A 16,213-nucleotide genomic window follows, 5' to 3' on the forward strand; every position below is an offset into this window, starting at 1 on the left:
AGACGATAAATCCATGCCAACTTGGTCTACAAGTGAATCATCAGATGATCCAGATATTTATGTAAAGTTATATATGACATGTAAAGCATCATATAAAGCAGAGGTTTATAGAAACGAGTCACCAACATATCAGAAAGGTGAATGCGTTAAAACCTTTTAAACATTTTAACATATCTTCTTTTATAGGAAGTTAGTCATAAAGAATCGAAAAAAGTTTACACGGGATAATGAAATCCTTAAAAAAACTTTTCAAGACAAGATAAATAATAAACCACTCAGACCGACTACACATGTGTCTTGATCTAAATATATCGGGCAAAATATCAAGCATACCATACGTCAGCCTCAAAACTTGTTTCTCCAATGGCACAACTCCATGAGAAATGAAGACTTGTGTGGGTATAGAAGTGGAAGACACCCTAGGAAAACTAGATCAAATATAGTGGTTTAGAAAAACTATCTTTGTGTTTTAACAAATAAATAAATTCTTCAGAGTCTATTAAAGTTTCACCAGCATATAGCTAACATGTTTTTATACATTTCAAGGTAACTAAGGTAGCAGGTAATACAATACAAGGAGTTAGGACTCATGTAGATCAAGGATAGATGGACACAATAGAAGATGGCTCAAATTTTGTTATAAATAAATCCTTGTATTTTATAAACGCAACATTGTGTAATTGTCCGGGTGTTTAAATCCCGATATTTTCAACAGAATTGAATATTTTAATATAATACAAGTCTCTTGCTAAATAGCGCAAACTCTGAAAAATTTACAAAATATGTCCTAACTTGTAAACACAGTTCTAGGCTCTAAGTCGGGGTGTGACACCGGTATTTTCTAATCCTTAGATTAAGGGTGTGTTTGGCAAAGAACTTTTAGGAGCGTTTTAGGGGCTTTAAGCTACAAGCTTTTAGAAAAATCTCCTATCTAATAAAAAGTATTGTTTGGAAAGAGAAGCTTAAAGATTTTAGGGGATGAGAAAAGCTTTAAATTAAAACGTTACTATCAGTAGTGTTTCAAATAATCTACAAGCTTCTAGGGTTTATAATTACCTAAATAACCTTCCAATATATATTCCTTCACAGTCTTATGATATATAAATTTTCAAACCAAATTAATAGCCTTCTAATTCTATATGTTTCTGCAAGCAAGGTTTCGTGAATTCGTGATCTAAAAGTTGTGAAAGTAAAGGTATGAAATCTGATATTTGATTATTACTTGTTTCTGATTTCATTGATTACGCATAATTAAGCTATTATGATTTGATTTATGATTATAGATGATACGTAACCGTGTGCAATCGATGTATTAAAACCGATATATGGAGTGTACAGATAATTTGGGAATGATTGTTAGGTATTATTCAATTATTTAGGCGTAGTATGGTGCCTGTGAATGGCATATAACTTGCATATATTTTGACAAATTAGTTTCATGAACTGAAGGAATGTTTTGAAATCCCTTTACTTAATCATGTGTATATTTTAGATTAATTGCCTAATTGAGACACAATTGCTAGGTACTTCATCTGTAAGGACTATCAATAGATGTGTATAGGTCAAAATATAGGGGTGTAAACGAGCCGAGCCGCTCGCGAGCTACTCTAGATCGGCTAGTGAAAAAGCTCGATGGAGCGAAGATTAAACGAGCCCGAGCCTGAGCTCGAGCTAAAAGAAAGCTCGTTTAATAAACGAGCCCGAGCTTCACTTACTGAGCCAGATTGTTGTGCGAGATAGGACGAGGTTTCATAGGTACGAGGATGGTGCGTGTTCTTGCAAAGACTATTGGTGACTTGCATAGTATATAAGAAAAAACTGAGTTAAATTAATGTGAAGTGTTAACTGTTATGTGTGCTCTTGCATATACAGGTTTTTGAACAAACATGACTTGATAGTTGATACATCTTCTAAAGTTCTACTCTGATTGATGAATGATGATGTGGCTTTTCTAAAATTACTTAATTTTTTAATCTTTAAATGACTATTTTTTACGTATGTAACATATAAACTAATTATAAAATAAAAGATTGATTTAAAAAAAATGACTCAGATGCCTAAAGTGGACAATTTGTAAACTTTGTAGAAACTGAATTTAGTGGGACAGGAAAAACCCATAAAAGGATTTTGGTATGCAAAATTAATGATCTTTTGGTATACTAAAATAGTGTCACTAGTTCGATTAATTAGGTTTCATGAAAAATTCTAGATTGAACTGCATATTAACATATAGTGTTTGATTGGTTAAGTATCTCGAGTAGCTCGCGAGCGGCTCAGCACGTTAGCACCCGGGCTCATGCTCGATCGAGGTATTATAACCCACGCGTTGCGCGGGCTTGTGTCAACAGTAGGACCTGTATATTTAATCATCATCTTGTGTCAACAGTAGACCTGCATATTAATAAAGCAAACCATTTTAAAAGTTTTAGTTTGTCAACAGTATGACCTACATATTAATAAATCAAACCATTTTAAAAGTTTTAGTTTGTCAACAGTAGGCCCGGAAGCTTAATATTTAATCATCATCTTGTGTTTTTATCAAACTTGTTGATCATGTAAGACCTACATATTAACATATAGTGCTTGATTGGTTAAGTATCTCATGCTATAACATCTTGCCTAATGAAAACTTGTTTAGTGAATTTAGTTTTTGATGATGTTTCCTTTTCCAGTTTATTATTTGAGTTAAATTGTGGACATATTGGTAAAACGGGCTCGTTTGTTAGTACAAATTAGTTGAGTTAAATTGTGGACATATTGGTCAAACAGGCTGGTAGGAATTTTTGTGCTCATATCAACACGGGAAAGTCAAACGGGCCCGTTTGTTAATACAAATTAGTTGAGTTAAATTGTAGACATATTGGTCAAACGGGCTGGTTTGTAGCTGATTTTAATTATTTTTTATATTTTTAAATCGTGTATATATGTATGCACGGTTACTAGATGGAGTCCAAAAAAGAGAAAGGGAAAAGTGAAAATTGGACAAAAGAAATGGTATTAGAATTATGTCGGTTCTTAAACAAATATATAACGAAACATGGTCGAACTTCCTCATTCAAATGGGTTTCTCTTCAGCCAGAGTTTGAAAAGGTTATAAATCATAAATTCGTAAGTGACAAAGCTATAAAGAACAAATATGACCATATGAGAAAAGAATACAACCTTTGGAAGTCACTTAAGAACGGAGAGACTGGTATAGGCTGGAATGAAAGTACCAAGCAACTTAGTTGTTCTGATGAATGGTGGAAAAGAAAATTTTGGTGACATAAATATAACTAATTTAAAATTTAAATACCGGTCACAATGATAACTAACGATTTACCGTTTAATTATGTAGGAAAACTCGAAAGTTATAGCAATTAAAAATAATCAACCATCTATACAACTACAAGAAGAGTGGGATCAGTTATTTGGAGACGTAGTTGCTAGTGGGGAAAATTGTGTGGCACCATCTATGGATCCAATGACATTCAGTAATTTGCATGTTGAGAACCTTGAGGATGACAATGTTGAAGAAGGTGATAATGGAGATGCTTTTCAAGTACACAATGATACACCTTCTAATCTATAAAACTTGGAAACTCTAGAAAATACTTTCTTCGGTGATTTTTTGAATGAAGTACGTCAACCTGATGCATCAACATCAACTGCCAGTGAGGTTGCATAAAATTTTGGGAAGCCTACTAAAGTAAACACTAAGCCTAAACCAGTTAAGATGAAATGTAAAGGGAGAGACTCATTGGGGGCTTCAATACTTAAATACCATTTAACTCAAAGTAATATGAATCAACAACATGCTCTAGAAATATTAGAATTATATTCTTCCAAACTCAGTGAAAGTAATAAGCTTAGTATTGAAGCTGCTATAGGTGTGCTTAACAAGATGGTAGATGCAGGATTAGTGAGAGAAGATGAGGAGTTGTGGTTCTTTGCAATGGATTTATTTGAAGGTCCTGTGAAAAGAGAAATGTTTATAAATGTGCGACATGATCATAGTAGGTTAGCGTGGCTGCAACGAAAGCAAAGGCTCACCGACTAAAGTTTTCTTTGAGGATATGTTACAAAGACAATATTGTCTCTATTTGTTTGAACTTTATTTCTTTTGGATTGATTATTTTTTTTACCTTGATGTTTTAGTGGCATGAATATATAGGAAGTTATTTGATCTTTTTATTTTAATCTTTATTTATTTGAGAATATTATTTACATCTTGATATATTAAGCTATTTATGTGTTTATGTTTTATCTAGTTATGTGTTCATATGTTAAGCTGATATTGAATTTATTACTAGGGTTATTATGAATAATGAAACAAGCAAGAAGAAGCACAAACTGCATTGTTATAAATTTTTGTTGGATTCAACTTATACAAGTGATCTAGTTGCTGCATACTATATAAGCATATATATAAGGAACCATGCATGACATCATCACAAATGGGGCAGGCTTGGATAATGGAAGTTTTGAATGGAAATCCTATACTATGTGTAAATGCATTCAGAATGCATCCAAACGTGTTTATGAAATTATGTAGAGAGCTTGAATCAAACTATGGATTGCAGTCGAGTGATAGAATGTCAACTTGTGAGAAGGTGGGGATATTTCTATATGCATTGGCATTGGGAGTATCTAACATGGATGTTGGGGAGCGTTTTCAACGTTCTGGGGAGATTATTAGTAGAGCATTTCATGAAGTTCTAAAGTCAATATCCTGTAGAGATAAAGGTTTTCAAGGCCTAGCACGCAACATGATAAGACCAAAAGATCCAACTTTTGAATTTGTGCCACCTCAAATCTTAAACGAAAAAAGATACATGCCGTATTTCAAGGTATTGAATTGATTAATGTCATTCATGCTTGTTTATTTTGTTACTTAACTAATTTCAAATTATATTTAGGATTGTATCGGATGTATTGACAGTACACATATAGGGGCCTGCATCCCAGAGAGTCAACAACTACCTTATATTGGTAGAAAAGGGGGTACCAACTTTCAACGTAATGGCAACATGTGATTTCGATATGTGTTTCACATTCATATCGATCGGATGGGAGGGTTCTGCACATGTCACACGTGTTTTCATTAATGCAACCCAGGATAGTAAATTCAACTTCCAACACCCACTTGAAGGTAATATTTAAAATTGTTTAAACATATATATGGAACTATTTCATGTTATTTTTAATAAATCCCAACGTCTTTTGTTTTTCAACTCCGTTATCAGGCATATATTATTTAATTGATAAAGGATATCCATGCAGAAAAGGATACTTTGTTCCATATTCCAAGACAAGATACCATCAATCTCAATTTCAAAGAGAGCCCCCGAATAATATGCAAGAAACTTTCAACCGTTCACATTCATCTTTACGAAGTTATATTGAGAGGTCATTTGGAATTTTGAAGAAACGATTTAAGATACTTGGTACAATACCCAAGTATAGCGTTCAAACACAAATTGATGTTATCATGGCTACATTTGCATTGCATAACTATATACGTAATTCTCAAGAAGATATCATGTTTACTACAATGGAGCAACATCCAAACTACATACCACGAGATGAACTTCATGATGTTAGTAACCATAACACAAGAACCAATGGTCTATTTGAAGGATCAAAAAATGAGATGAAATTTGTTCGCAACAATATTGCTACTTTGATATGGAATGCATGACAATAACGATACAACAGCATTATATTTTATTCTCGACTGTTTGGTATTGACTATGTTTTATTTAATTGAAAATAACCATGTTTTATTTATTTGTGAAAAACACACACACATACACACACACACACATATATATATGTATGTATGTATGTATGTATGTATGTATGTATGTATGTATGTATGTATGTATGTATGTATGTATGTATGTATGTATCATTCTGTGTGTGATTACGTTTAATATTATATTTTTTTAGTTATTTAGTTATGTCTATTTTGGTTATTTTATACATTTTATTAAAAGCTTCAGCTACTCTACCAAACACCTAAATATATCTAAAAAGCTACAGCTACCAGCTACAGCTACAGCTACCAGCTAGTTTTGCCAAACATACCCTAAGAATACAACGGATATCAACTTGTGAAGGATCATTGATTTCATAACCATTAGGTAGACGATACAATTTTTCCTTGAATAAATTTGTGAATTAGATATCGGTGTAATATTGTGCTTAAGCACTAGACGTAATAATATGTGTGATTAGAAGCATTCTGCTTGTGTTCTGTATGTGTTTTATTGTTTTCCTTGAATCATCTCTTGTTAGTTTCCTCATAACAACGAGATTGTTTGATATCACATTGAAAGATCTGTCTAAAGGACTTACAAGGATGAAAACGGTCAAGCTCCTCGTGGTTCACCGACAATTATTCCTATTATGGTGACGGATTGATGGTGAATAAGGAACACCCAAACCCAGCTCTGTTTTTATCTTAAAATGGGTATTGATGGCTTTGTTCAGTAAAATTGAGTTAGGGTTTTGTTTCGGTTTGTTATGTGGGTGGTGTGGACGAGTTGAATTGAATTATGAACATGTTTATATAGTGTTTTAGAAACAATTTAGGCCGCGGCTCGTTATAGGCGTGATTATGAATCAATTAGTTGTCCTAGTTAAACAATTACCATGTATAGATTCTTAGTAGACGCATTTAAGGTAATTAGATGATTTGGTAAGATCAATTTTATTGATTATTTCGTAAATTAAGGTTCATGAAAGGTGGGGGGGGGGGGTATGTCGACGACTGGTGAGGGTGGTGAGCAGAAGGAGGGAAAAATTTTGTTATTCTGCAAGTTGGTCCCTTGTCTTTGGTTGTGGGTTCAAAATTGAATTAAATTGATAGTTTGGGGTTGATTTTGCATGTTTTCCATAGTTATTAGCAATTATATAAAAAGAAATAAATAAAAATACTAACCAAGTACGAAACTTTATTGATAAAATACCCGAACCCGAACCTGGGTCGGGTAAAGATTACCAATACGAAAGACTCGAAAACCCGAAAAGTTACAGTTTTAAACTTCGTTGCACTTGTCTTGGTGTCCATGTTTTCGGATTTTTACAGGTCCATCGTCTTTGTATTTTTTGGTTTTCCGTTGTCGGCAGTCGTTTAGAGGTTTTTCTGTTGCCCGCGGAGGCTCGAGACGCGTACTGTAGCGGCCGCTTTAGATTTACTTTATTGCATGTCTTTGTGGCCTTCGATTATCCCTTCCTTCTCTAAGATATTTTGTGGTTACAGTTTCCTAATCTGAGACTCTTATAAACAAAGATATTCGTATGTTGTTAACCTACGGTTTTGTGTTACATCATTATGGATTTTGCTGGTATATTAATCGATGATTATGGGGAGTCCTCATCTAAGATTGTAAGTCCCTAATCTGGATCACTACAACTATGATATCAATGAATCAGGTATTGGTGCGCAATACCAATACTTGATGATTCAAGAACACAATAAACACAAACGAGTAACACAAGGATTTCTTCAAAACACACGTATTATTACTATACGTCGGGTGCTTAAGCACAGTTACAACCTCGTCTCTTGAACACTAAACAGCTAAAGCAAAACAACTAAAAAGAACAACCTTAAACCCTATTCAATACAATCTATTTATAGGGAACCAACTACACAAGCCCAATGCTAACCAAAAGCCCACCGAGATCCCTTAGGATCTCGGTTTACATACACGGCCCAACCCACATTACATACTTAGCCCAAACACACATATAGACTAAGTACAAACCACTCTAATATAGGCCCAACAATCTCCTCCTTAATTTGTAGCTTGGTCTTCAATCATGTTCCATGTAATCAATGTCAGCATATTTCAATGCACCGGCCCAAAACCTGCACCTGATAATAGAAGCCACCATGCTTGTATATTCTTTTGCAGCTGCTTCAAAGATCGGGTCAGCAATTATCTGGAACGTGCTAAGAGTCTTGATATCCCTCTCTCCAAACTTTAACAAGTCCCTTGAATCAACAAATCTGTATTGCCCTTTTCCCTTCTGTAATTTGACAACAACTGTGGCAGTTATACTATCATAAATCCAGAACCTCATGTCGTCCAAAGTGCCATCTGGAATCGCTTTAGGTATAGGAATATGAGTGGCCTTGTCTGTAGCAGGCCACATAACGTTGACCATTGTTTTTCCTGTCTTTGGATCCTTGACTCCCTTTGCTTTCTTCAGAAAGGATTCTGCGGTTGTCATATTTGGAAAGCCTCTATCAACTTGACTTCTCAGAAAATTCCAAAAATCTATACCACGTTTATCATTAGTTGGGTTGGTGAAGGGAGAATTTAGCAAGTCACTGAGATCCACTTTAGTCAACGATCCAAAATCTTTCATCTTCTTATAGTGGTCCCGGACTTCCTCTTAACCCACCACATGTTCTTTTCAGCATCGAAGCCACATGACACAACTCCCAAACGATCACCATATTTATCTGAGAAGCCTTTAGGAAAAGTGACAATGAATCTGTCTGGATGATCTGATGATTCGACATTTTGATTTGAATTTTTCATCACCAGCAACTTTCTCTGAACTCTATCAGATTTTTATTTGGAGATAGGTGGTGCATCCCTATACTGTTTCAATGTCTCGGACTCATCTATCTTCTCTACTGGGCGAATCGTAGAGCCACCACCTTGATCAACATTGGACACCTTATCAGTACTGCTTCTGAACTTATCTCCAAACTTTTGAACAAGTTTTTGTTGAAGATCTAGATAGATAGCGGTTAGTTCTCCCATGCCAGATTGAAGCTCTTTAATTTTGGAATCTTTATCAGTGTTGCTAGCTTCCAACTCTTGAATACGTAAATCTTTAACAGCAGAATCTTGTTCGAGCTCAAAGACTCGACGTTGGAGAGCTTGTACGTCAACCGGAGCATCTTCTAGTACAATGCCCTTGCCTCTATTCTGCATAAATATTTCTTGCATGGTAAGAATCTGGGCAACTTTATCAGGAACATTTGAACTTGACTGACCTTGATTTTCTAGGCCTGATGAACTGGAGGGAGCAGCATTGAATGGTATATCAACCTCATCCGTGTGTGGAATATCTGAATCAAAAAAAAATCACGAGAAAAGTCATAAAACACCTGATCTTGAATCAATGGCTCAGCAGTGTATGTACTTGGTTCAACTTGGGTCTCTGAAGCATGTGACTCAGGTTGGCGAGTTTGTTGTTGTAGGCTATTGGTTGCAGTTGTTATTGGCGTTGTGGTTGTTTCATGTTCACTAACCAGCATGCCAGGCCTCGGATCTTTCTTCCTTCGTTTGCGTGGAATGAGGTCGGCGGTTGGCTCTTCAATCAAATCTTCTTCAATGTTTTCAGCAACTGTTTGAGGAGGCTTCAGAGCAGTTGACTGAATTTGTTCTTTGAACCTTTCAAAATCTTCTAAAACCTGGGCACTCGGAGCGGTCTCCAAGTTACGATGTTCTGTCTCTTCATCTTCATCATCAGAAAATTCAAAAGCCGCAGCACGCGGTTGAGCTGGTGCCACATGCTCATCCACAACTTGAGCTGTAACTTGAACAGCTTCAGTTTCAGCAAATCTATCAAATTTTTCCAAGGCATGAAGGCCCTGATAGATAATCTTGGAGCCTTTTCTTGATTGTTTCATTAACCCAAGGGAGTTGGGTCCCATCGAATTCATATCTAACGTATCAACCGATCTGACAAGATCAGTGTAGTGTGAGTCGAAGATCATTTGCAGAAATCTTGGATACATTAGGAACATCTCTTTCTTCTTCCCTTTCAAATTGCTTATCATCTCATTGAAGACAAACTTAGAATATTTGTAATTCCAATCCATGATCAGAGCAGTAACAGCAAACATCTGGGTATGGCTTATCTCGTCAGAACCCCCCTTTCTACCCGACACGCATGTGAAAAACGTGTGTATCAAAAACCTCCATTAAGGGTGAAATAATTTCTTGATTTTCGGAGGATAAGTACCCTCGTAACCCATCCTGGTGAGGATCTCAGTAACAGCTACAGTAGAATATTCTGTCGGGTAATCAGGTTGATCACCAAATAGCAGCACTTCCTGATGATAGCCTCTATGATACTGACTGGCTTCTTTTGAAATTTGGAGTCTATCGACACAAATCCATCTTGCCCTCGTTGGTTGATTGAGGCATTATTCCAAAATTCAGTGATCATTTTCTTGCATATAACAGGATTTTCTCGTAGTGCGTGAGAAATCCTGCAAGTGTTGAGGCCGACGATCATTGACTTGAATTCCTTGTGAGCCAGTGGTGGATCATACAAGTGTCCAGCAATATTATGTGTATCCACAAATTTTATCGGAGTCTGATCAGCCATTACTGCACCAAACGAATCAAGTTAGTAAATATAAACTCATTATTTAATGGGATGTGAGATTAATGAATGAGCCCAAAGACTCATTATTTGGTTGGGCTAAAAGATTAAGAATTGAGCCTAGAAACTCATTAGCTGGCCCATAAGAATACAGTAACAGTATAGATTAAGCCCAACTGTTAGTTTTAAGTCAATAAGGGAGGTCTCGGTAAAGGATGAGTTCTCTGTCAATATCTAACCGAGAACATGAGTTCTCGGTTGTAATATGATTTTTGGTCAACGAAAGTCAACCGAGAACAGGAGTTGTTGGTCAACATCTAACCGAGAACGGGAGTTCTCGGTCAAGGCAAGGGGATCTCGGTCAACAAAAGTCAACCGAGAGCTCCTTGACAGCTGTGGACAGAGAACCCCTTGGGTTCCTTCTTGAAAAGTGTGTCGTCTTCTCCAAGTCACCGAAATCTCCATGAAACCTGCAATAAATTTGATATACATCTATTTATACATCTCGAATCCCTTGTAAAGTTATGTTTATTTAGTGTTTGAGTTTGTTTTAGTTCGTGTTTTGTTTATCTTTCTTTAATTTAAGTTTTGAGTCAAGTATTTTATGTTTATCGTGTTTTTATATCTTTTGGTGTCTTGCATGTTAAACTTAATTCTTTCTATCATTTCATGCGAAGTTTATGCTCGTTTTGCTTATCATTGATTACATGATTACTTCATTTACGAGTTTTGATTTATCTTCATGTAGATGGTGGCTTGGTGATCAAGGGAAGGAAGATCTAGAAGGTTCTAAGCATTACTTGGAGTTCAAGGAAGAATAATATCAAGATTTGGCAACAAATAACAAGAATTAACAACAAAAATCCGTAGCCCATCAATTGAGTACGTCGCGCCGCACGGAGGTGAAGCCAAGGGGGGGCGCTTAGAGCCCCCTGGTCAGCCATTTTTCGCAACCCCAAGCCCGGTACTCGTTTATATAAACATCTTTTGCAAACCTAGCCGGAACCAAGCTTACTTCCAGTCAATTTTCCAAGGTTTTGAGCTAAGATTGAAGGTGTTTTCGAGGCTAGGAAGAAGGAGGATCATAGAGCTTTCGTACAAGTGTTCAAGGATCAATTGCAAAGGGTTTTATCGCTCTAACTTTCGTTCCTTGTTCATTATTTGTCATGTCTTTCCTCTTTGTTTTCAATACTTGTTTAGGATTGTTTTTAATAATAATTCTAGGCTAGACTTCATGTCTACCTAGGTTTGATGAACATGTGTTGATTTGATTCTTGCGTTGGACAATTGATTTGATTATGGTTTCAATATTTTAATAGTAAAAGACTTGATTTTGCTTCCAAGGTTTTGAGCTAAGATTGAAGGTGTTTTCGAGGCTAGGAAGAAGGAGGATCATAGAGCTTTCGTACAAGTGTTCAAGGATCAATTGCAAAGGGTTTTATCGCTCTAACTTTCGTTCCTTGTTCATTATTTGTCATGTCTTTCCTCTTTGTTTTCAATACTTGTTTAGGATTGTTTTTAATAATAATTCTAGGCTAGACTTCATGTCTACCTAGGTTTGATGAACATGTGTTGATTTGATTCTTGCGTTGGACAATTGATTTGATTATGGTTTCAATATTTTAATAGTAAAAGACTTGATTTTGCTTCCAAGGTTTTGAGCTAAGATTGAAGGTGTTTTCGAGGCTAGGAAGAAGGAGGATCATAGAGCTTTCGTACAAGTGTTCAAGGATCAATTGCAAAGGGTTTTATCGCTCTAACTTTCGTTCCTTGTTCATTATTTGTCATGTCTTTCCTCTTTGTTTTCAATACTTGTTTAGGATTGTTTTTAATAATAATTCTAGGCTAGACTTCATGTCTACCTAGGTTTGATGAACATGTGTTGATTTGATTCTTGCGTTGGACAATTGATTTGATTATGGTTTCATTATTTTAATAGTAAAAGACTTGATTTTGCTTTCATGATGCATATGAATATTTATTATCTTGATTGATTGTTAACTAATGCTTCACGTAGATCTTTTATTTTTTGATTGTGTTATTTAGATTTAGGGTTTGTGTTTAATCATTACTTGATGTTTTGATTATTATGGTTGAATAGGCCTATTAGATCATAGAAGCTAGTTGATAGTTGGTTAGGGTTTTAAATGTACTGCTAAATTCCAATAGCTGTAAGGTGAGGAGTTGTTCATGTGTCTTGGTCAATCGCATGCTAGGATAGATCAGTGACAATATTCTTGCTTGTTGTGTTGATCCTTGTTCATGATGTCATGATAAGTTTATCAAGTTATCTAGGGTTTAGGGTTTCGTAAGATTGCTTGCTTTAGATACTATTAATTAACCCTAATTAATAACTGTAAGGAAATCAATATAACTGATTGCTTAATAATCTAATAATTATTCTTTAGGATTTTACTTGATGCGATCAAGGGTTCTTTAGGGTTTGTTTGGTGAATACGTTTAGAAATCAGTTTCCATATCATATTAGTTGTTCATTGCTTGATGATTGTTGATGCATGGGATTCTTACCTAGGTAGATTCCTTCTCTGATTGGTTTCGATCTTGTGTTTTATTGCTTATTTCTAGTTTACTCGTTTATTTGCTTTTTTTAGTTTAATCTTAGTTTAATAATAAATAGTCGAAGTCTAATTAGCTAATTAACGTAATTTATAGAGTCCTGTGGGTTCGATATTCCGGACTTACTTAGTTTTAGTACAATTGTCCGGTTCACTTGCCAGTGTTTTGTGTAGTTGAGTCTTAAGTCTAATTTTTATTACTTGTTTAGTTTAGTTAATATTTAATTAACTGTTTCTAGCACATCAAGTTTTTGGCGCCGTTGCCAGGGACTATTGGCAACTGCGTTATTATTAAATGGACTTATTTGCTTTATCCGTGCTATTTGTTTATTTTCGTTTAAGTCGTAGGAGTCTAATTTAAGTTTTAGTTTATTTTTATTTTTATTTTTAAGTATTCAAGTCTACTCACTTGGTCTGTTGCGTCTTTAAGGTTTATGCCACATCTTCGTTCGCAAGGACCACAGTTAGATAATCTGGATTTTTCTCCGTTGGAGACCGAGGCTAGCTCGTCAGCAGAGAAACAACCGTCAGAACCCGCGTCTACACCAAATTCGTCACCACCCAGTTCACCGCCTGAAAGTCCGAAAATCAAGATCAAATGGCCGACAACAGAACAATTGCTGCTCAAGCCTTCGATGGCTTAACCGGAAACCAGTCATGCATCGTCGTTCCCGCAATCAACAATCCCAACTCGTGGCAGATTCCGTCATACGTCATGAACAACATCGTTCAAACTAATCAGTTCACGGGGCGTGATGACGAGGATGCACCAGCTGACATTAACCGACTTTACCGCGTTCTTAAAACTTTTAATTTACAAGGTGCTACTGAAGATGCTATTTTCCTACATCTGTTTCCATTTTCACTTGCAGGTAAAGCAGCTACTTGGCTTGAAACGCAGCCACCTGGTACGTTTACCACTTGGGAAGCACTACGTTCTGCATTTATCAAGAGATACTTCCCACCGGCTAAAGCGGCTATTCTTCGCGATCAGATTCACTCGTTTCACATGGATCCGGGGGAGCAATATTTTCATGCTTGGGACCGCTTTCAGAACATGCTAGCTCGTTGCTCTCAGAATGGTCTCACACCATGGGCTCTCGTGGAAAAAATTTACAATGGGTTGAACTACGAAACCCAAGTTCGGTTCGACACGGCCACGGGAGGAAGTTTACTGGCGAGGAAAAATGTCACCGAGTGTAACGAGATGTTTGAGAGCTTCGCTCAATCGGACCTTGCCAAAGAGCCACATCGCGGGAATTCCACTCCCGTCAGCAGTACATCCTCATCCGCTCTAGGTGTACACCAGGTTAATCTGGATACTAGTGTGGCTGCTACTTTGGAATCACTAACCCGAGAGGTTAAGGAACTTAAGGCCAAGGTGGACAGGTGTGAGTTTTGTAGAGGTGGACATGGTACTTTGGAGTGCCCGGTGATGAATCAACAGATAATCTGGATACTAGTGTGGCTGCTACTTTGGAATCACTAACCCGAGAGGTTAAGGAACTTAAGGCCAAGGTGGACAGGTGTGAGTTTTGTAGAGGTGGACATGGTACTTTGGAGTGCCCGGTGATGAATCAACAGATCGATTTTGTTGCTGGTCAGAACAGGTTTCCTAACAATTATAACAACAACAGTCAGAGTTGGAACACTTACAAGAACCCGAATCAAAATAATTCTAACTAGCGTCCGTCGGGTGCACCACCCGGATTTCAAAATTCTTATGCTCCAGGACAAGGTCAGTATTTTAATAATAATAACACCGATGGTACTAATGTTCAAAATAATGTGCAGGATTCAAACGGTGGAATTGGGCGTTTGGAAGAGATGATGAAGCTAATCTTGGAGAGAGATCAAGTTACACAGAAAAAGTTAGCCGAACACGATTTTCTCTTCAAGAATCAACAATCTTCTATTCTCTATATTCAAAGGACTGTTGGTGATATTGCTCGTCATTTAGAAGAAAGGCCCCCAGGTCAGTTTTTGGGTATCCCTCAAACTAATCCGGCTGCTCAATTGAACGCCATCTCCACTCGTAGTGGTTGGGTTGTTGGTCCGGAGGTATTTAGTAGAGAAATTAGGGAAGATAAGGATGATGAGTTTATAGATGAGGAAATAGAGGTAGAGGCTCTAGGTAAGTCACAAAAAAGTACAACACCAATCATAGAGCCGCAAGTTAAGAAAAACACCGATAAGAAGTCGTTTGGAGCCCGACCACCACCACACACCATTGACCTAGCCTATGTCCCGTATCCCGCTCGTCTAAATAATCAAAAGTATACAAAAGATTACAGGCATTTTCTTAATATATTCAGCCAATTGAATGCCAACCTTCCATTCGTAGAAGTCCTTCAGCATATGCCTAAATACGCCAAATTTTTGAAAGACCTTCTTAAAAGAAAGGATAAGTTGGAGGAGCTGTCGACTGTGCCCCTAAATGGAGAGTGTTCTGCAGTAGTGCTCAATAAAGTTCCGGAGAAATTACCCGACCCCGGTGTTTTTACCATTCCATGTCTTTTCGGAAGTGATAAGACATGTCAAGCATTGGCCGATTTAGGAGCTAGCAAAAACCTCATGCCATATTCTTCGTATGAAAAACTAGACCTAGGAGAGCTCACCCCCACTTGTATGACGTTGTCTTTAGCCGATCGTTCCGTTAAGTATCCGAGGGGTGTCGTAGAGAATTTGCTCGTTAAGGTAGATAATTTGGTTTTCCCAGTAGATTTCTTTGTTTTAGATATGGAGGCTGACGAGAGAGTTCCAATCATTTTAGGTCGTCCATTCTTACGTACTGCTAGGGTGGTCATTGACGTGATTGAAGGTAAGATTACTCTTAGAGCCGGTGATGATAGTGCCACTTATTTGGCTAAGTCCATGAGACATCTGAGTGGTCAAGACGGTCTCATTGATCCATGTCACCCAGTTTACTCGATAGAATCATTTATCTCGGGCATGGATCCTAGTCTTGATTGTTCCCGTTCTGTAAGTTTAAGTGTGGGGAAGGAGCGAGAGGTTTCGAGCTATCGGGAAATGGTGAAGCATGTGGGAGTAAAAGGTGGTGGTAAGCGAAAGATTGAGAAGGTTCGTGGGGTTAGAAAGAAGAAGACCAAGATTGACGAATGGTCGGATCGTGATTCGGTATCCTTGAAGGTATTAGAGTTCTACCGAGGTGTAGGAAGCTCTACTCGGTCCGCCACGTGATTCGCATAGCATGGGTTCTTGAGTGAAAACTCAAGTGTAGAGTTTTTATATTCTATTTTATTTTTATTTCTATTTTTCTTTTAATTTTCTTTGAG

General features: G+C 36.9%; 1 protein-coding gene and 1 pseudogene across 1 annotated transcript; both read left to right on the forward strand.

The window, feature by feature from the left end:
• Positions 1-2,943: 2,943 nt before the first annotated feature.
• On the forward strand, positions 2,944-4,039 carry LOC143572754 (uncharacterized; annotated as a pseudogene).
• Positions 4,040-4,436: 397 nt separating this feature from the next.
• Positions 4,437-5,015, forward strand: LOC143572759 (uncharacterized). The gene is made up of 2 exons (XM_077057823.1): positions 4,437-4,829; positions 4,899-5,015. The coding sequence occupies exons 1-2, from the start codon at positions 4,437-4,439 to the stop codon at positions 5,013-5,015; spliced, it is 510 nt and encodes a 169-aa protein (XP_076913938.1).
• The last annotated feature ends 11,198 nt before the right edge of the window (positions 5,016-16,213 follow it).

This window comes from Bidens hawaiensis, unplaced genomic scaffold (genome assembly GCF_021521415.1).
Source record: "Bidens hawaiensis isolate Kalapana, Puna unplaced genomic scaffold, B.hawaiensis_p1.1 tig00026006_1, whole genome shotgun sequence".
In the NCBI taxonomy this organism is placed as follows: domain Eukaryota; kingdom Viridiplantae; phylum Streptophyta; class Magnoliopsida; order Asterales; family Asteraceae; genus Bidens; species Bidens hawaiensis.